The 20,418-nt window shown below is 42.1% G+C and overlaps 1 protein-coding gene across 1 annotated transcript in view; it reads left to right on the top strand.

Moving 5' to 3' along the window:
• The window catches only part of Rbm44 (RNA binding motif protein 44), a 17,590-nt gene extending 4,181 nt beyond the window's left edge, over window positions 1–13,409 (top strand). The window contains exons 3-16 of the mRNA XM_055616880.1: window positions 32–141; window positions 397–455; window positions 1,994–2,164; window positions 2,767–2,950; window positions 3,028–3,050; window positions 3,181–3,265; window positions 5,564–5,678; window positions 6,078–6,206; window positions 8,052–8,131; window positions 8,230–8,303; window positions 9,833–10,121; window positions 11,589–11,734; window positions 11,854–12,001; window positions 13,198–13,409. Of these exons, the coding sequence (XP_055472855.1) occupies window positions 32–141; window positions 397–455; window positions 1,994–2,164; window positions 2,767–2,950; window positions 3,028–3,050; window positions 3,181–3,265; window positions 5,564–5,678; window positions 6,078–6,206; window positions 8,052–8,131; window positions 8,230–8,303; window positions 9,833–10,121; window positions 11,589–11,734; window positions 11,854–12,001; window positions 13,198–13,206 (1,622 nt within the window). The 3' untranslated portion in view covers window positions 13,207–13,409. The remainder of the gene's footprint in view (window positions 1–31; window positions 142–396; window positions 456–1,993; window positions 2,165–2,766; window positions 2,951–3,027; window positions 3,051–3,180; window positions 3,266–5,563; window positions 5,679–6,077; window positions 6,207–8,051; window positions 8,132–8,229; window positions 8,304–9,832; window positions 10,122–11,588; window positions 11,735–11,853; window positions 12,002–13,197) is intronic.
• Window positions 13,410–20,418: the final 7,009 nt, after the last annotated feature.

Below are 20,418 nucleotides of genomic sequence, written 5' to 3'. Positions count from 1 at the left end.
ACAGACTGGTCTTGTGGACAGGCACGCACAGACTGGTCTTGTGGACAGGCACGCACAGACGCTTGGATGGCTGCGTCAAGAGAATCGGAAAGGTCACTCTCAGTTGACTGCCTGAAGCCTAATAGGAATTCTCTGAATGAGGTAAAGTCAGTAATATCAAAATCTTAGTCTACTCTACAGATTCTAAAGTTGTGTAGATGTGGCAGGGTTTGGAGTATTGGAGTCTTAGTAGCAGATGCTAGCAGGGGAAGGTGATAGGGTTCCACAGCTCTGTCTTCTGCTGGCCGACGTTGTCACAAAATTGTTGGAAAGTTTGGCTTCACATTTTACCACTTTGGAACTCCACGTGTAACATTTTTGTCATATATTTATACTTTTATTTTACATTGTTTACAGAGTTCCTTGGAATTAAGAAAAACATCGGGTACTACAGACAGAAAGAAACATCCTGAGAGGTAGGTCTGTTGTATAAACTCACACATGTACATGGGAAGGAAAAGCTCAAAGTTGTATTTATTTTCTTTGTAGCGTATTTAACCATGTAGAACTAAAAGGACTTTAAGAAATTTGACATTTTGCCTGCTCCTTCTAGCACGTAGACACTAAAGCAACATAAAATGTTAGGACTCATCCTGAAGAGCCTGCAGGCGCCACCTTCAGGGACATCACCCTCCCTCAGGGGACATCGCCCTCCCTCATTCAGGCCTCGTCCATACTAACTTGGTTTTCTTCTTTTGCTTTATCACCCGAAGATTAAACAAGCTAGCACCTTAGGGAAAATGCCATATATTTAAAGAATACCTATAACATTAAAGTATTGTTAAACTTTCATCATTGGTTTTACTTTGTATTTTGTATTGATTAAGGATCCAAAAGACAAAGTCAGAAAGTGAGAGTAGAAGAAAAAAGAGCCAAATATATTGCCGTATTCTAAAATCATGTGTTTGTTTGTATGTTTGTTTTTGTCTCTTGGTTTTTCGAGACAGGGTTTCTCTGTGTGGCCTTGGCTGTCCTGGACTCGCTCTGTAGACCAGGCTGGCCTCAAACTCCCAGAGATCTACCTGCTTCTGCCTCCTGAGTGCTAGGATTATAGGCGTGTACCACTGCATCTGGCTGTTTTTGTCATTTTTTTTAAAAAAATGAGTTTAGTCTAGTATCCCAAAGCTATAACATTAAGTTTAAAAATTAAACTTCCAAAACAGCAGTAGATGAAACTGGTACTTGAGGGAATCTCCAAAAACTCTTAAACTGGAAACTCTAGTGACTTGGGCTCTTAAAGAAAACAACTTTTAAATTATATTTCTTTAGTGGAGATGGAGGTGCATGTGGAGGTCAGAGGACGATGGCAGGATTTGATTCTCTCTTTCCATGGCGTGGGGCTCAGGGATTGAACTCAGACTGTCAGTTTTGAAGGGAGCATCTTCACCCACTGAGCCTTCTCACTGGTCTGGCTCGAGGCTTCTTGAAATACAGCAAAATATTGCTTTTATGAATGTCTTAATAATTAAGAAAAGTGTAAATCGTGTCTATTTTCTATTAAATATATTTAACACGAGTTTCTGGCTAAAATGCCTGTGACTATAAAAAGCTTGGCCAGATCTTGACTGAGACTGAAAACAAAGCCATCAGAGCCGGGCCCTGAGGGTGGAACCTCCTCTGGGAGAAACGGTAGTTTGCACAGGCGGCCTCCAGCTGAGAATACACATAGCTGCTAGGCTTTCACTTGATGATGTGTTCCTAGAAGTTTCCCCTTTTTAGTAGGAACTAAATTAAACCTGAATATAAGAACACGCAAGAAATGTAAGAGATTTAAAATCTGGCCAGGCAGTGGTGGCACAGGCCTTTGACCCAGTGCTGAAGAGGCAGAGGCAGATGGATCTCTTGAGTTCAAGGTTAGCCTGATCTACAGACCAAGTTCAGTCAGGGCTACCCAAAGAAACCCTGTCTTGAAAATGTACAGAATCTCATCAAATTCTGCCTTTTTATTTTAAAGGGCATTTCAGCTTTGTGAAGAGATTAACTCATCATCAAAGTGCTGTGAGAAAACCACTGAGAGGGCCATGAAGGCAGAGATGCACCTTTTGGATATTTGCTATCAGATGTGCCATCAACACTGTTGTCACATTTACAAACTTGTAATGGAAAACAGAACAGGAACCAATAGGTGCTCGTCAATTTTAAATCTAGATTTTCTTATTCATCACTCTGACGTTACTCTAGAAATCTAATTTCAACTTTTGAAAGAAAAAACATAGGTTATAACTAGATTTATCAGTTTCCTTAAAAGTAATAAATTAAAAAAAAAAACAAAAAACTTCTGTTGCTGGGTATGGTTATAATCCTAGGGCTTGGGAAGCAGAGGCAGGGGTATGACTAAGTTAGAGGCTAGCCTGTTCTACCTGTGAGTTCCAGGCCAGCCAGGGCTAAATTTTGAGATCTGATTCAAAAATCAAAAATAAAACACAATTAAATGTCATGGTGAGTTGTGGTGGAAATGATTAATCCAGTAAAATCTAGTGTTTGATTATAAATTCAGAGAAAAGTAAAGTCAGTTGGGGTTTCTTGAGAAAGACACTCGCAGGCTTTCTGGCTTGCCTCTTGGGGGTGGCTGACACTACCCCTAGAAAATGGATCTACCTTGATTCATTTACGTAACAGGTAAAACAAAGATCTGGTAGAGCTAGAACTAAGTGGGTGATAGTGTGTTGTGTTAGGTGAGTGACTTGAGCCTAAATAATGTGGTTCTGTGAACTTAACTTTGAACAGGAATTCACCAGGTGATTCTGCTAAGAAGGAATTAGGGTCAGCACTGCTGTCTGTTCTGAAAGACTTGAAAGTGAGGTACATGAACTTGAAAGAGAAAGTTCACAAGGGCATCCCGCTGGAAGAGCTGCCTCCACTGTCGATGGAGTCCAAACTGTTATCTGCCTTCTCCGATTTTGCTTCCAGGGTATGTATGTATTCTAGAATAAAATGTTTACTTTGTTCAGACAGAAAATATACTAAATCTGTTTTTCCCATTTTCAGCTAATGAAAGAAGAAGGATACAGGTAATTATAAATTATAGTTTTATCTAACATAGAACTTACCTGCTTTTCAAAACTATTTAAGCCATATATCTAAATTTTGTTTTGTTTCTTTTGAGACTACTGATAAATTCTTTAAGGAATGTTTATTCAGCCTTTCAGGAGCAAATTCTGAGCTGGTTAATCAAAGTGTACCTGATGTTAATATTTCTCCAAGCCTACAAAAGACCTTACCCCAGGTAAGAACTGAAGAGAGACACCTGTCTGTTGGTGTGATGGGTGCGCATGTGTGTGCATATGCACGTGGAGGCCAGAGGTCAGACTGAGATGTTACTTTTCAGATGCCACCAACATGTGGATTCATGGAGTCAGGGTGAGAGCACACTTGTCACACCAGACAAGTTCCAGGGCTGGTATGTGCACGTCAGAAGACGGCCTCTGGTGTCAGTCCTCAACCTCCATCTTGAGGCTGGGCCTCAGGCTCACCACTGCACTCTGCCAGGCTAGCTCCACCTGCCCTTTTGCAGTAGAGATCTGGGGTGACAGCCCTGTACTACCTTGCCTGGTTTTCACATGGTTTTGGTCACTCATAGGTCTCCTCGGTGCTGGACCTGCACCATGCCCAGCTTTTTACATGGGTAAAAACGCACTCAAACTCAGGCTTCTGATTGCACAGCAAGTGCTCTACCAGCTATGCTTTTGCCCAGTCATCTCGTCCGCTTAAATCCGTAACTCGCAGAAACCCTCACAGCCCATTCCCACGCACTGACTCACTTGTTGCGCTCCCATTTGAGGAACGGGATTGAGCAGAAGGGATGGGTGGCCTGCGTAGGTCCAGTCTTGTTGAGGCAGTAGTCATCAACTGTGGTGAGAAAAGTGACATGTAATTCACATGAACCTGGAGACAGCAGGCGAAAGGAGCAGTCCAGGCAGGCCGCCATGTGCTGGGAGCTAGAGGGCCACACTGCTGTTTAACTGTTTGTTTTGTGATGTAAAGTAATATTTCTTTTATTTTGGGCAAGGAAAGTGTTAGTTCTTCCCATATGAAATATGTCTTGGGCTTCCCTCAGTCTGTCCCATCCCCAAGGAAATACTTGTAATGTGGCAGCCAAGAAAGGTGGTTTGTTACTGAGCACATTGCAGACCAGGCATGGTGGCCCTGTCCATCATCTCAGCACTCAGAAGACAATGGCAAGAGGATCACAAGTTTAAGGCCAGTATAGTCATGTCCCGTAGTGAGACACTGACTGAAAAATCAAGAAATGAATAAAGAACACACTGAAAATTGTGAGTGATGCCGAAACCTGAGTTTCTCCTTAGCCAATGAGAAGACAGCCAGTCCTGCTTCCCTGATTAAAATTCAGAATGAAAAGTAAAATTCTTAATAGTTTCTACTAAGAAAGTATGCAAACAAATGACATTGAGAGAGCGTCCAGTAGAAAATTCTTCTTTAAAAAGAAATAATAGCTTCCAAGCTAAATTTCATATGCTCAGATTTGTTGTATATTTTTAAAATAATTTAGCCATTTAACAGTCCATGCTGTTGTCCCAATGTATCTGGCAGTGTAACTGTAATAGCCTGTTGACTCAGGGGAAAAAAAACCTTAAAAAACAAGGAGTGGTGCTGAGAACACAGCTCTGTAGAGAGAGCACTTGCCTGGCGTGCAGGAGGCTCCATCCCTGGTACTAAAAACAAAATTCTTTCCTGTAACAGAGTTCAAACTTCAATGAACTATACAACAGGATGAAGGGACTTTTTATTTTGTACTTACATGTGTGTAGGCATGTTTGTGTCACAGGTCATGTGAAAGCAGAGGGCAGCTTCCAGAGCCAGTTGTGTCCTTTCACCACGTGGGCCATGGAGATCAGACTCGGGGATCCAGGCTGTGTGGCCAGCACCAGTACCCCACGAGCCTCTCACTAGCCCCGGAGGTAGTGATGCGGCTGCAGCTAGGTTGACTGACTGTGAGGACACTGTTTAGATACTGTCTTCACAGTGTAGCACAGGCACATGTTACCTCTGATGGCTGTGACCTTCTTTAGATATCTCTGGGGTTTTGTTTGGAGTTTTTTGGGATCTGGTTGGGTCTTTGTTTGCTTTCTGTGGTATTAGAGATCAAACATAAACCCTCACGCTTTGTATGTAAACGCTACCTTGAAGTACATTCCAGCCTATAAATGGCCTTTTCAAAAAATGTCAATGTAGAAAACAACTCAGGTCTACATATAGGGCTCTTATTTCCCATAAATAAAAGCTTACATACGGAAATGTATAAAAGGTTACTATCTCAAAAAATCATAAATAACAGTAGTATTTGACCAGCACTGTACATAGAATTAAAACCCAAATTTTACTGAAGTAAAAATCTTTACTGATATTGTCACTACAAAGTCAGAAGATAATGATTTTTTTTTTTTTTTTTTGTCATAGCCTTCATTATTTGTAGGGCAGAATAATGTAAGTGAAAAGTACCTGTCACCAGGGAGAATGCAGTGATTGTTAGTCCTTATCTTTGTTGTTTTTATTTAATCTTCAGATGTCTTATGTATCTGTCAATAGTCATCTTAAGCAAGACAAATCTCCCATGAATGCTGTCTTTAAAAATGGTGATATAAACATAGACTTTACCCAGCTGAAACTTGATGACAAAGGTAAGGATGAAAACAGATTTTTTTTTTGTGTAGCTTCCAGAAAACAAGTACTGAATGTGTTAGGCAAGGTGGCGCATACTTTTAGTCTCAGGATGTGAGTTTGAGGTCAGCCTGGCCCATAGAGTGAGCTCCAGAGCAACCAGAGCGCCCAAGTGAGACCCTGTCTCCAAAGCCAAAGCACAGCAAGGAACACAGCATGTTTGTTGGGTTTTGACTGAAAAGAGCTTAGTGTTCAGTGCCTGCGACAAGACTCGGGCAGAGACTACCTGGCTCGCTATTCCATGGCGCTCCTCTCTAGGTCCCTCATAAATGTCATCCTTGTCTTGACAAAGGTGGTATAAATGTGTTCCTGAGAGGTAAACACGTGCAGTTGATCGTTCTTTGTGCTCAATGCTTTAGAGTACAAAAATGTCCGTGAAGTAAGTGAAGACTGGTTTGATGCGACAGAGAGGCTGACTGGAGCTGACTTCTCCGGGACTCAAGAAAACATAACAGAAAATGATGAATGGGATCCAAAGAGTCCATTAGGTTGGTTCTTAACAATTTACAGAAAAAAAAATATATAACCTATCTCACCTGAAAATGGTGGTTACTTTTTCTGTGTTGTTTTGGGAGACAGGCTATAAAAGTATGTTCCTCTTTGTACCTGTTCCTTATTTTTTTTTTTTAAGTGAAAAAAAATTGTCCAGTTGAGGGTGAATTTTTTTTTAAAGAACAAGTAGTTATTAAATTCTCATCTATTCAGACAGAGAGCTCAGCCCACAGAATTGAGCATAGTTTTTTTGGACTGGTGAAAGGAGAGGAGATGGGTAGGAGGGGCTTGTGGGTCTTAGTCATTGCTGCTATAGTTCTTGACTACAGTGCCAGCATCTCCATCATGAAGAAAGAGCTTAGCTGTTCTCTCTCCGAAACACACACATTATCACAAGATAGACAGATTAGTAAGTTAGTGAGGGAGGCAAGGTCTTAGTAGCGATGAGGGCCTGGGCCTGGATCCAGCACTGCCTCCTAATAGATGAGTGACTGAAACTGCCAAAGACAAAAGTCGTAGCCTTTAATTTTCATGGCCATTTCAAGAAGCTAAGCTACCCTTATACTTACAACAAATGGAATTCATAGGTCTTCTGTTATTACATAAAAATTATAAAAGGTAAACTAAAGTGTCTTTAGACAAGACTATGTACACCTTCTGTGTGCTGGACGAGGGCTTGCCGGGAACCTGCACTCCGTGGGTGGGGTCTTGTTTCACACCCCGTCTTCTCCACAGGAGACCAGGAAAATACAGCTTGCAGATTTGTATACTTTCTGTCAACTAGTAAGAAATCTATGATCTTAGATAATGATACCTAAAATCAAGTTACATATCCTGACAAGGTCTGCAGCTTGGCCTGAAACAAAGGTTTCCTGACAAGTAGACTTGGAGAGAGCTTCCAGTATGACACCAGGCATTCAGAACCTGTGTGTTCACCCGTTCTAAATAAATATATGAGAACGTTTTATAGGAAAAATGCATGTGGTGAACGTATGAGTTCCAAGGGACTGGACACTGAGTAGCCCACCCTCTTTATTTTAGGGTGATACGAACAAGATGCAGAAAAGACTTACAGACTCTTGCCATCGGTCTGTGGTGTTTGCTTTTTCTACTTGGGATTTTGTTTTCATTTTTAATCAGTATGGGGCTAGAAAGATGGCTCAAGAGGCTAAGAACACTGAGTTCAAATGGTCCTGAGTTCAATTCCCAGCAACCACATGGTGGCTCACAACCATCAATGATGAGATCTGGTGCCCTCTTCTGTTGCACAGGCGCACATGCAGACAGAACACTGTATAATTAATAAATAAATAAATCTTTAAAAAAAGTTACAGAGTGTAGCCTAGCTAGCCTTGAACATAGGATCCTCGTGTCTCAGCTTTCTCAATGATGGGTTGCAGGTGTGTACCAACATGCTTGATTTAATTCAGGTGTTTTCTAACTTCATTGTTTTTAATTTATCTTGTGGGCATGTGTGGGTGTGTATGTGTCATGGCGTGCTTATGGAGGGCACAGCACAACTTGAAAGAGCCCATTTCTCCTTCCGCTATGTGGGTCCTAAAGATTGGACCTAAGTTAAGAGCAAGTGCATTTGCCTGCTCTCCAGACTAAGGAGTTTATTTCCCATAGTCTGTATGGGAGAAGGAGAGTACTGGCCCCTACAAGGTGTCCTTTGACTTGCTCACAGGTGCACCATGGCCGGCATGTGACCATGCACATACGACACACACATGTCAATAAATAAGCTTTGGAACTGGGAACAGTAAATAACACTGTTGGCATTTTTCTTTAAAACATTGATGTCACAGTGGGCATTTCTGTGATTTTTTTTCTATAATCAGAAATGAAGAATGTTGAATTGCTTCGAAGAGGAAAAGGCTTTTTGATACATGTTGGTGGTCTTTGCCCTTCTGTATCTGAGGTATGCCCAGAATTTCTGTGGAGGCTTCACTTTCAAATTTATAACTTACTGTGATTTTTTTTCAATCTTTCATAAATTTTATTTTTTTCCTCTTTTAGGCTGATTTAAGGTCTCATTTCCAGAAATACCAAGTTTCTGAAATTTCAATTTATGATTCTCCTACTAATGACAGGTATGTTACCAAATTCAGTGTGCAGGACTGCATGTCTGAGCGGGAGCTGCTCCTCGGCGGGCCCCGGGCTGCAGAGACGGCTGTGGGCCTAACTGCGGCTCTCGTCAGGTCCTCTCCAGGGGCCTTGCTTCTGAAGGTGGTTGTACTGTACAGTCCGGGCCGCTGATCCTGTCGTCAGAATCCTGGCTCCCGGGATTACAGCGTGTAGTGTCACACTTGGCCTCTCTGCGGCGTGTGGGAGAGTTAACTGCTCTTTGTGTATTGATCCGGCTGTGTGCCACTTCATAGCAGAAGCAGGGTGCATTAACTGAGAAGATGTACTCCAGAACTGGGACTGGGCCAAGTTTCAGCTCCTTTAGTCGCTTGAACTAGTTTAAATGCATTACTTGATGTCTTAGTAAAGTGAGGCTAAGGATAATACTATTCTCACACTAGAAGTTGACTATGTAAAGTACTAGGAATAGAGACAGAGAAAGTTGGCTTGGAAAGTAATATTTAGCTCAGTTCTTTCTGACTTTAGTTACTTTTGCACTGTTTTATTTTTTAAGTGTCTGTGTGTGTGTGCGCGCATGTGCGTGTGTTTGTGTTGCTGCTTCGATACTTATAGATTATTCAGAATATCCAGTTACAGTGATAATTACTTCATGGAGATAGTATACTGTTCTGTTGTAAAAATGATAGCTATTGATTTCAGAGGTTCAGACATCAATTAAGCAGGACTTGCTTGTGGTTAGGGTTTTAACTTTATTAAAATAAGCACTAATTTTCTTAGTTGTAGTCACTTAGATTGTATGCTTATATTTGAAAAACCTTGCTTAGAGTTGGTATACATCTGTTAACGCTGTATAGAGCTGCTGGCTTGACAGGATAGCTCTGGCCCAGCTTTCTCAATTACATAGTTCAAATTCTGATTAGATGTCTAATTTTTTATCTGAGTATTTTCTCACTACTGACTATAAATGCATTTTCATATATTCTGCTATATATTTTCAAATTTTGTCTTTAACATTTCAGCCTTTGAGCTAACACTTTATATTTGTCAGAAAAATTAGCCTTAATTTTTAGAATGTATAACTACTTGGCCCTAGGCCTGAGATCTGTTCAAGTCTGTATGTATGTATCATATAGACTGCAATTTAATACATTAAACTTTAATATAATAATTTATAATTATTACAAATTATTCCATTTCCCCTTTCATTTGTTCTGTATTCAGTTATCCTGCATATTTAGTGGTGCATGCCTTTAATCCCAAGCCTTGAGAGAGGCAGGGCCAGGCGATTCTCTGTGAGTTCAAGGCTGGCCTGGTCTACCTAGCTAGCTCCAAGACATCCAGGACTAAATAGAGAGATGGTGTCTAAAAAGTGAAAACCAAAAACAATGACAAACACCACCTACTTATCCCAAACAAGTGTAAGAACCTTTTTGAGAGCAGCTAGTTGTTCTTGTGAAAGCTGCCTCAGTTTTTCAAGATCAGATTGGAGTTGGTCATTAACAAAGAACTTTGGTCTTCTGCTCTCATGTTTTAGATATGCATCACTTGCTTTTGCAAAAAATGGTAATGCAAAGATGGCTGTGAAGGAAATGAACGGTATAGAAATCAATGGGAAATCGGTGAACGTGCGACTGGTGAAAATCCCTGGAGAACACACACCACCACCACTTTTGTCCAAAACTGGGAGCAACATTAGTGTGAATCATTTGGAGAAAAATACTAACAAAGACGGCACCTCTGCCTGTTCCACTTGTAAACTGCCGAGAGCTAGGCCAAGGCATCTGGAGTCTGAACAAGACAGTGAGTTACCTCCCTTGGAGCAGGTCAGTTTTCCTAACTGATTAGCAGTGGTTCGTGACTGTGCCGTGCTGCTGCACGTGCTGGTGTAATACGCAGCCTCGTGCTGGCAGCAGCCAGGAAGGCGCTTCTTCTCTTGTCCCGCCCCAACCTGCTCTCGCACAGCTGCAGTTCCTGTGTTCAGAAAGCTAGACATCCCCTACCAAGCTTTAGAGAAACAGTTTTTCGTTTTTGTTTCGCTGGGTTTCCTGTCATCTTTCACAGTCTTTGTGTCTTTGTTCTTGACAATGCTACTCTATAGTCACTCTTCCGTCAGTATTTTCTTTTTTACAGTAACCTCTTCCTTCTCAAAACTACAAAACATGGTTATTTCATTTTCATAACCCTCATCTTCACCCCATTGCAGTTTTAACTACTTCCTGGAATGTGACAGTTTCACTCAACAAAATGTCTGCTATCCAGTGAGCATTCCATATTTTTAGGTGCAATAAAATTCAGTCTTGTTGATGCTCATGACTAGACACATGAGCTTGGGCAGGTGCCTCCCACTGACATCAGAGAGGAGAACCAGCATTCCCACACCACTCTCCTGTGCTGATGCCTGCACGTGGATTCCACTGTCCTTTCCTGACTCTTAGTTATCTGGTGCCTTTTTTAAATGCATTGATGACTGCAGTTCTGTTCAGACCTTTCTCTACTTGTAGGTTTCTCAGCCCTTAATTGTCCTGTGATTTCATTGCCAAGCTTTTCAGTGAACTACTTATATGCATTGTCTTCATTTATTTGATCATTCCTCTTTGTCCTATAATCTGACTTCCTTCTATAAAATCTCACTTTAACTGTTCAGTCCATTGTCAGTGGTGACCTCACCGTTGGTCTCCATCTGCTGCCTTCATGAGCGCCTTGCCTCTTTGACAGTGTCAGTCCCTTTTTAAATGCTGCCCTTCATTTCATTGACACTTCATATTTAGGATGGGTTTTAGGGTCCGCAGTGTTCACAGTAGGACAGGAAGAAGCAGTATGCCAGGAGCTGAGCTGAGTGTGTGGGAACCGTGGTCCTCCCACTGTAGTACACATGTGCATGGCGGCATCCTTCGGCTCGTCCTGTCTCTCTTCATGTGGGTTTCTATGCTCATTGCTGCATCCCACTGCACATGGCTCTGGCTGTAGCATTCAAGGCTCTGTGAGTGCTTGACTGAGCTTGTTACCATGTTCCGGTTCCGTAGGTAGGAAATGGACTTGCCCTGTCCTGTGAGCCCAGTGCTCACTAGTCTGGAGACAGCGCTCTTGGGTCCAGTCAGCTGGAGCTGTGGGCGTTGAGGCTGGCAGAGGGCAAGTGTAAAGAGCACCTAGGCAGGCTCTGGGTGCAAGTGTGTGGTGAAGAAGCTCCTCCTACCGTCTTTGACATGCTGTCCTGTTTCGCTCTCCCACCTTCCTAGACATTTCTTAAGCCTCTTTGGCTCATATTCCCAATATTTATCTCACTTATCTAGGGTGTCAAGAAAAATTTTAACAAGATTGAATCTGGTCATTTATCACCTGAGACACCTTTTCAGTTTATGCCTCCAAATACGTTGAACCTTCGTAGCTTCACCAAGATCATGAAAAGACTGGCTGAACTGCATCCAGACATCAGCAGGTACTAACTGAAGTTACAATTTAATTTTATACCTTTATGTAAGAATGTACTATTCAGAACTTGTGACACATGGGTGTTTTAGAAGCAGAATTGCTCATGCCTGTCTTCCTCTTGGATAGAGACCACATTATAGAGGCGCTTCAGGAAGTGAGGATAAATCATAAGGGTTTTCTGAATGGTTTGTCCATCAATACTATTGTAAAAATGACTTCGTCGTTTCTGAAAAGCTCTGCTTCCCGCTTAAGTAAGCACAGAAGCAATACAGAGGTAATGTAGTCATTTGCTTTTATACTTAAATATTAAATGTATTAGTTTCTTTTATAAAGTGGTTGATCTTTTTTTAATAACTTTTTTTTAGATTTATTTATTTATTATGTATACAATATTCTGTCTGCATGTACACCTGCAGTCCAGAAGAGGGCACCAGATCTTATCAGAGATGGTTGTGAGCCACCATGTGGTTGCTGGGAATTGAACTCAGAACCTCTAAGCCATCTCTCCAGCCCAAAGTGGTTGATCTTAAAACAGCAATGCAATAGTAAAATATTACATTTTAAAACAAGTATACTGTTTTATATAGTTACTGTGGTTTTAAGGCCAGTATATCAGTTACTATGCTCATATCTGACAGAAACAATGGATCGGAGGGAGGGTTTGCTTTAGCCTCTCGGTTCTGAGGATATAGTCTGTGATGGTGGGGATGGCATGGCAGAAAGGCTCTGTGGTAGCAGAGGTGTGCAGATGAGTCCTAGATCATGGGCAGACCATGATGCACAGAAATAAACAGTAAGACCCAGGCCACAACCTTCAAAAGCCTAACCCCCAGTTACCCACTTTAGCCAGCCGACAGCTAGGAATTTGAGAGACCCTGCCAGATAGCACTGCTCCCAGACAAAAGTGTTCTTGGTTAAACTCAACAAGGATGTTTTCAGATGGCTGCCAGTTATACAAAGGAAAGCACAGCCAGAAAGTTCCTGGTGGGGGCACGCTCACACTGTAGCTCGGTACCTCACAGGGGTGGTGCTCTACTGGATTCTGCCCAGAGCTACAGCAACTTGACTACTGCGATGGCCGCTGGTACGTGACAGCTGGTGGCCTGTTTCTGCTACTAATTTAGTAATTCAGCTAGTGATAGGGTTCACCAGTGCATATACTGTAAATGAGTGCGTATTCTGGGCAGTGGTGGCACACACCTTTAACCCCAGCACTCAGGAGGCAAAGGAGGCATATCTCTGTGAGTTCAAGGACAGCCTGGTCTACAGAGTGAGTTCCAGGAAAGCTAGAGCTAAATAGTAAGATCCTGTCTTGAAAAAGAAAAAGAAAAGAATATGTAGAACGTGCAAGTGAGTTATAAAATAAATAATATAGTAATAAAGAATCCTGCTAACTAAGTTTTTTTGGAATATGGTATTTGGCATAATCACATTTTATTGTTTTTTTCTCTTGTGTTCTTGATTCTGTAGAGAATATGAGTACCCTTCATCAGAGAGTGTTCTACAGCACTTAGGGGAAGTTGTGGTAATCCAGTCAAACAGCCTCTATAATTGGACCCAACACTTCAGATAGTCTATTTCATAATTCTCCTTTAAAATCTGGCAACACATGGATCAGTAGTATTGAAACCTGTATCTTTTAATTACATTTATAAACTTTATATCAAAATTATTACTAAAGACTTCAAGCTGCATATTAGAATCAGAAAAAATGTGGACATGCCTATTTATAAATCATCATTAATAAGTCAATTTTAAAAATAACTACCCAGAAAACATTTTCTGTTACTGTTTCAAAGTTCATTGCATATGTAAAAATTATGTAAAATATTTATGCAATTGCAAATGTAAAAATGGAATTTTTCTGGAGCTCACATTGTAGTTTCAGCTCTTAGGACTCGGGTGGAACCATGGGGTACAGATGAGCCAAGTTCAGCATGCACAGAGACAAAGGCTGCTGTGATGCTGTCGCGCTCCTTTTGGCGACAGAGTAAGGCATTCAGGTATGTCCTCCCAGCTGTGCTGTGGCACCGGACTGAAACTAAAAAGTCAAGCCATTTTCTAGCCTGGGTTTATTAAGGTCTGTTGTACTAGAGTAAAACTTGAAACAATTTTTGAAGACTGTGTGGTTCTCTATCTCACAGCAATGTAGAATGTAAGCTTAACCCCATTCCCTTTCTAATAGTAACTAATTCACTGGTGAAAGCTGCATTTGTAACCTTAACATTTAGTGCTTTTGTAAATGTTTAAACTGTTTAAATGCAATACTTCATTGTTGTTGCTTGATTAAAATTTACCCATAGGCATTTATATCTGATGCCCTTGTGTTTAATAAAGGTGGCAGCCTGTAGCTCCTCTCTGACTCTAATGCTTTTTGTAAATTGGAGTTTTCAAGTGTGAGCCGTCACCAGTATTTATGTGAATACGTAAAATAGTAACTACTGGCTCAAGGTTTGTCTCTTTTATTTTAATAATTATTTTGTCTCATTTATTTCTGTATTCACTGCACATATTTGCCAAGAACTAGATTCCTCTGTATGTGTGTACCTAAACTCAAAAGTAATTGGTTTGCTCCATGCATCAAATTAGTAGAATTATAAAAGTCATGGGGGGTTTTCCTACATACAAAATCACATAACATTTCACTGAAAGGCTACATTGACATTTGCCCCTAATTAGCCTTGTGATACAAACTAGACTTTATCTTTGCAGAAATTATCAAACCTGTAGTCTTGTTTCTAAAGAATAATCAAATAGGGCTGGAGAGATGGCTCAGAGGTTAAGAGCACTGGCTGTTCTTCCAAAGGTCCTGAGTTCAATTCCCAGCAACCACATGGTGTGGCTCACAACCATCTGTAATGAGATTTGGTCCCCTCTTCTGGTGTGCAGGCACACATGCAGGCAGAACACTGTATAAATAATAAATAGATCTTTATATATATTTGATATATATAATTTGATTATTCCAATTATATATATTTGATTATTCAAATTATATATATGATTATTCAAATATATATATTTTCTCACAAGTGATCTTTCTCTGTGTAACATTCCTAGCTGTCTTGGAACTCACTCTGTAGACCAGGCTGGCCTTGAACTCACAGACATCCACTTGGCTGCTCTTGCAGAGGATCTGAGTTTGGTTTCCAGCACCAACATGGAGTTTACAACCATCCCTAGCTCCCAGGGGATCTGTTACCCCTTCTGACCTCTGCAGGCACTGTGCATACATCTGGTGCACATACATACATATAGGCAAACACATGAAGTTTCATGTTTACATGAAGTAAAATGAATACATCTAATAAGAAATTTTAAAATACAGCAATTTTTAAAAGAAAATTGAATAGTTCTTTACAAATCTTTTGGAATCTCAAGTGAAAAATCAATTTTTACTTATGTTCTAAAGTTTCTAATATTATATAATTATGCTGGTTTAATTTTGTGTTGTTTTTTGAGACAGTTTCTCTCTGTAGCCTTGGCTGTCCTGGACTCTCGTTGTAGACCAGACTCGCCTCAAACTCAGAGATCTGCCTGTCTCTACCTCCTGAGTGCTGGGATTACAGGCATGTGCCACCGCTGCCTGGTGCTTGTTGAATTTTTAAAAGACTGACCAAGAAGAAAAAAAAGACTGATCAAATGTATCCAAATATCTTTAAAGACAAAATTTCACAAAATCTTAATGTACTTCAGTGTTATTCAGAATGTGTTTTCTTTAATAGCAGATGTTATCAGCAAGATGAAGAACGCCTGGTTAGTTCACTAACACAGTTCCCTGAAACTCAATATTGACTGCCTTGTACCTACCCTGAATCTTGTCATAGGAAATAGTGGGTGGATAGCACATGGTTTTATTAGACATTGTTCCCAGCCAGTATTTTTTAAGTACTGCATTTTCCCAGTTGACTGCTGCTGATCATTATCAAGTAGAAGCCTGGTTCAGAATAAAGTGTTGGGGCTCGGGGGAACTCAGTGGTAGGGTGTTTGTCTCACACGTGTATGTCCTTGAGTTCTAGCCCCAGCATTGTTTATGCTTAAGAGAGTTATAAACAGTTCACTGTGTAAGCAGGTGAATGAACTTGCAAGATGCCCTATCATCATTCCCAGAACATGTGAATGTGTCCTTTGTGTGAATGCAAAGAAGGCTGCTGCTAAGTTGGCCTAGTAATGGATAGGTTGCCTGGGTGGCTCAGCCCTTTCATGAGTTATTGAAATAGCAGCTAAGGAGACGAGATTAGGAGAGAGAAGCGTCAAGGACTAGTCTTGCACTTGCCACCCTTGAAGCTAGAACGGCCAGGTGCCGAGGACTGCAGTCATCTCAGACAGCTGGAGAGGCCTGAGGAGCACGCGCTTCAGCAGCAGAGGGAAGCCGTGTCGGCTCCTTGGTTTTTAGCCCAGTGAACCCGCGTCAGACTTCTGCGTCCACACGTGTCACGCACTTGGATTGTCTAGGCCGCTGCTTTGCAGTGACGGTGCAGCCATGGGCGATAGAAAGCAGCAAGCACCTTTCCCTGAAGTACCTGAAGAAGCAGGTGAAGGATGAGGGGCCCCTCCAGCTCACAGCTGGGCAGTCCATCATGGTGGGAAGTCAAGGCCGCAGGAGCTTGAAGCATGACAATGTGTCCTAGCAGTCAGGAGAGAGCAATGAACACTTTGCTTAGCTTACTGTCTCCATTTTACACACTCCAGAGCATTGTTCCAGGGAGGTTCCACCCGCAAGCAAGATGGATCTTTTCACATCCTTTAACCCAGGTGATACACTCCCCCGCATGTTTGCTTTAAGGCCCACCTTCCAGGTGACTTAAGATCCTGTCAACTTCACTGACACTGACCATCAAAATAAGATTGTTCTGTGTATCTTTGCCTCCTTTTTGAGTCGTGGTGGAAAGCTACATGAGAGCTGTCTTGAGTTAAGTAAACTCTCAGGCTGTTAGCAAGGACAGAACTCACATTCTGATAACATGGCGACAACTGGGGCTGGCAGGTCCTAGACTGTTTCCTTATGGACATTGACTATTACAAGTGGCTTTTGTTTGCGCATACAAAGGGTTTGGTTTCAGATGTGTGCTGTAGAGTAATGCAAGCTTCAAGCACTGGGGCCTGGTTTCCTGCTCCACTTTGTTACTGCAGGCATCCATGAGGAGAGGGGTGCCAGAGAGTCAGATGCTCATTGTCCAGGGCAGAGCCGAAGAAGCACAGCGTCTGGGGCCATGGGCTCTTTCTAAAGGGCAGCACTACCATGGATCAGATCCGAAGGGTTCCCCACTCCCAGGAGAAGTGTCCTCCAACAGCCTCTGAAGGGCTGAAGAGATGGCCCAGTACTCAAGAGCACTAGCTGCCCTTGCAGAGGACCTACCAGGGTTGGATTCCCAGCATCCACATAGTGGCTCACAACCATTTGTAATCAATTCCAGGGGCTCTCACACCAGGCCATGCATATAGGCAGACAAATCATCCATACACATAAAATAACAAAATTAAAATTCAAAGCAAAACACTGGGCATCCTGGCTGGAGAGATGGCTCAGAGGTTAAGAGCACTGCTTGCTCTTCCAAAGCTCCTGAGTTTGAGTCCCAACAACCACATGGTGCTTCACAACCATCTATAATGAGATCTGGTGCCCTCTGCTCGTATGCAGGCACACATGCAGACAGAGCACTGTATACTGTATAATATATCATTTTTTAAGAACCACTGGGATAGATAGGCACACAAGTTTGTGTAAATGCTCAGTAAATGTTTGAACTTCTCAAGGTGATAATTTTTTATGAAAGCTGTAAAAAACAATACAATAAAAGTGTATGCCTCTTTCTGCTTCTGGAATAGCTCATTCAGGATGATCTTTTCCAGATCCCACCATTTACCTGCAAATTTCATGATTTCCTTGTTTTTTATTGCTGAATAAGATTCCATTGTGTAGATATACCACAATTTGTGCATCCATTCCTTCACTGAGGGGTATCTTGTCTGTTTCCAGCTTCTGGCTATTACAAATAAGGCTGCTACAAACATGGTTGAGCAAATGTCCTTATTGTGTACTTGAGACTCTTTTGGGTATATGCCTAGGAGTGGTATAGCTGGATCTTGAGGAAGCGCTATTCCTAGTTGTCTGAGAAAGCACCAGATTGCTTTCCAGAGTGGTTGTACAAGTTTACGTTCCCACCAACAGTGGAAGAGGGTTCCCCTTTCTCCACAACCTCTCCAGCATGTGTGAAGCAGAAAGATGCACACAGTTAAAATCTGTACACCTAAAGTAACTAATCAAGAGGGAGGATTCTTGCTAACACGCTCAATTCCTATCCAGAAAGGCAAAGAGACTGGACATCAGAAGAAGGAGAGAAGAGGGAACAAGTCAGGAGCCTGACACAGAGGACCTCTGAAAGGCTTTGCCCTGTATCAAAGCAGATGCTGAGACTTATGGGCAATCTTTGGGCAGAGTGCAGGGAATCTTAGGAAAGAAGTGGGAAACACTAAGATCTGGAGAGGACAGGCGCTCCACAAGGAGAGCAACAGAACCAAAAAATCTGAGCACAGGGGTCTTTCCTGAGACTGATACTCCAACCAAGTACCATGCATGGAGATAACCTAAGACCCCTGCACAGATGTAGCCCCTGGTAGTTCAGTGTCCAAGTGGGTTCCATTGTAATAGGAACAGGGACTGTCTCTGACATGAACTGATTGGCCTGCTCTTTAATTACCTCCCCCTGAGGGGGAAGCAGCGTTACCAGGCCACAAAAGACAATGCAGCCACTCATGATTGAGACCTAGTTGACTAGGATCAGAAGGAAGGAAAAGAAGACCTCCCCTATCAGTGGACTTGGGGAGGGGCTTGCGTGCAGAGGGGGGAGGGAGGGAGCCACAGGGGGGATACAAAGTGAATAAAGTGTAATTAATAAAGAATTTTTAAAAAGTGTATGCCATTCACCCTGCTTCTCAAGTAAACTTTACATAGCCACAGTTCAATAACTAGAAATGAGGAAACTGGCATTGCTGCATCTAGCCAGCCTCATTTGGTGTTGTCTGTTTCTCCTTGCTCTTTCTTGCTCCACTATCAAGTCCTTCATCCCACATTACATTTGTGGGTTTTTTTTTTTCTTTTAACTTTTATTTTTATATGTATGGGTGTTTTGTCTGCATGTGTATCTGTGCACCACGTGTGACCACGGTGCCCGTGGAGGCCAGCAGGTGTTGTATCTGGGAGTTACAGCTGGCTGTGACCTGCCATGCGGGTGCTGGGAATCCATCCAGAGTCCTCTGCTAGAACAGCCAGTGCTCCTCGCCCATCTCAGCTGCTGTCGTGTTTTCTCTGTCCCATTCTGCCTGTGGTGCTTTCTTGGAGTTCATGACCTTGGCGTTTGTTGGCTATTCTGTAAATGTCCTTTCATCTGGTTATGCATTGGTCGCTAAACTCAGAAGCCTGTCCCCTAAGCCGAGCACATGTGGGGTGTGCCCCATTTCCACAGATGTTATCCTAACCACTCAGCTGAGAGGACAGCAGTCAGAGGCTGTTGTCTTCTGTTATGGAGGGAGTTCTTACAAGAATCTGAAGTTTCTGTTTCCTGTTCTAGTACCCATTGTAGATTTTCCTGCAACAATCCCTGCCGTGTGTGCAATGGGGCTGTGTGACTTCTGGAAGGCCCTCCTCTCACCCGTTCAGCACCATTAGAGCAGTGTGAAGCCACTGTTCTCTGAGTTAGAGCATTGCTTGAGTCTTACGCTGTTCACATTAGGTCCGTATTAGCACTTAATTTCTTTATGTTGGGTTCTGCATCCTTGCAAATGCTTGCTTTCAGCCACCACAGGAGCCCTCAGGGTCATCTTGCACATCCCTTGTTCCAACAAACTGTGTTCTTTTATGGTAGAGCAGCATTTAGAAAGCCACAAGGCCAGCAGGACACTCACTGCCATTGGGTATCTGAGGCTCTCCTAAGCCACAGCTAAGCCCTGCATGTCTGTTGGGCCAACATGGTTAGAGTTGATGTGTATGTCCATGTATGTTCCTGACTATGCTTTGTATGTCTGTTCTTTCTGTAAACTTGGCTCATAGTTGCCATTTATCTGTCCAATTCTAGTCTGTACACAAGGCCACTGCAGCTTTCAAACCATTGTCTTTTGAGAACACAAATTGGCATACAGCATCTGAAAACACTTTTGTTTCATTTCTCTTTAGCCTTTCAAGCTGTAACTCTTCTTTCAGAAGAATTTCTAAATTGACATTGATTAGTGTTTTTTGTTCCCTACTATAATTATGCATTAATATATTTGTTGTATGGTTCAGGCATTTGTTTGGTTTGAGGTTTGTTTTTGTTTGAGACAGGGTCTCACTATCCTGGAACTTTACTAAGTAAAACAGGCTTCTGCCTCTTGAGTTCTAGAATTAAAGTCATATGCTATCACATCCGCATTTGTAATAGTGTGCGTGTGCGTGCGTGCGTGCGTGCGTGCGTGTGTGTGTGTGTGTGTGTGTGTGTCTGTGTGTAGGGTCCCTTTCATTACATGTATGAAACTTGACTTCACTGTTTGTAGTAGGTAGAGATCTGACTTTTCTCTTGTTCAGCGCCAGGGTTTTAGGGCATTGTTTTGTTTTATTTCTAGATCATAAAGATATTAACTCTGTAGTCATGTTTCCACCTCTCTCTCTGGCCCCCAGCCAGCCTCTGTCTCCTGCCTCCTAGCTATTCTCAGTCT

The sequence above is a fragment of the Psammomys obesus genome, unplaced genomic scaffold, assembly GCF_907164565.1.
Source record: "Psammomys obesus unplaced genomic scaffold, mPsaObe1.curated_primary_1811, whole genome shotgun sequence".
Taxonomy (NCBI): domain Eukaryota; kingdom Metazoa; phylum Chordata; class Mammalia; order Rodentia; family Muridae; genus Psammomys; species Psammomys obesus.
This window is presented reverse-complemented; position numbering and strand designations above follow the sequence as displayed.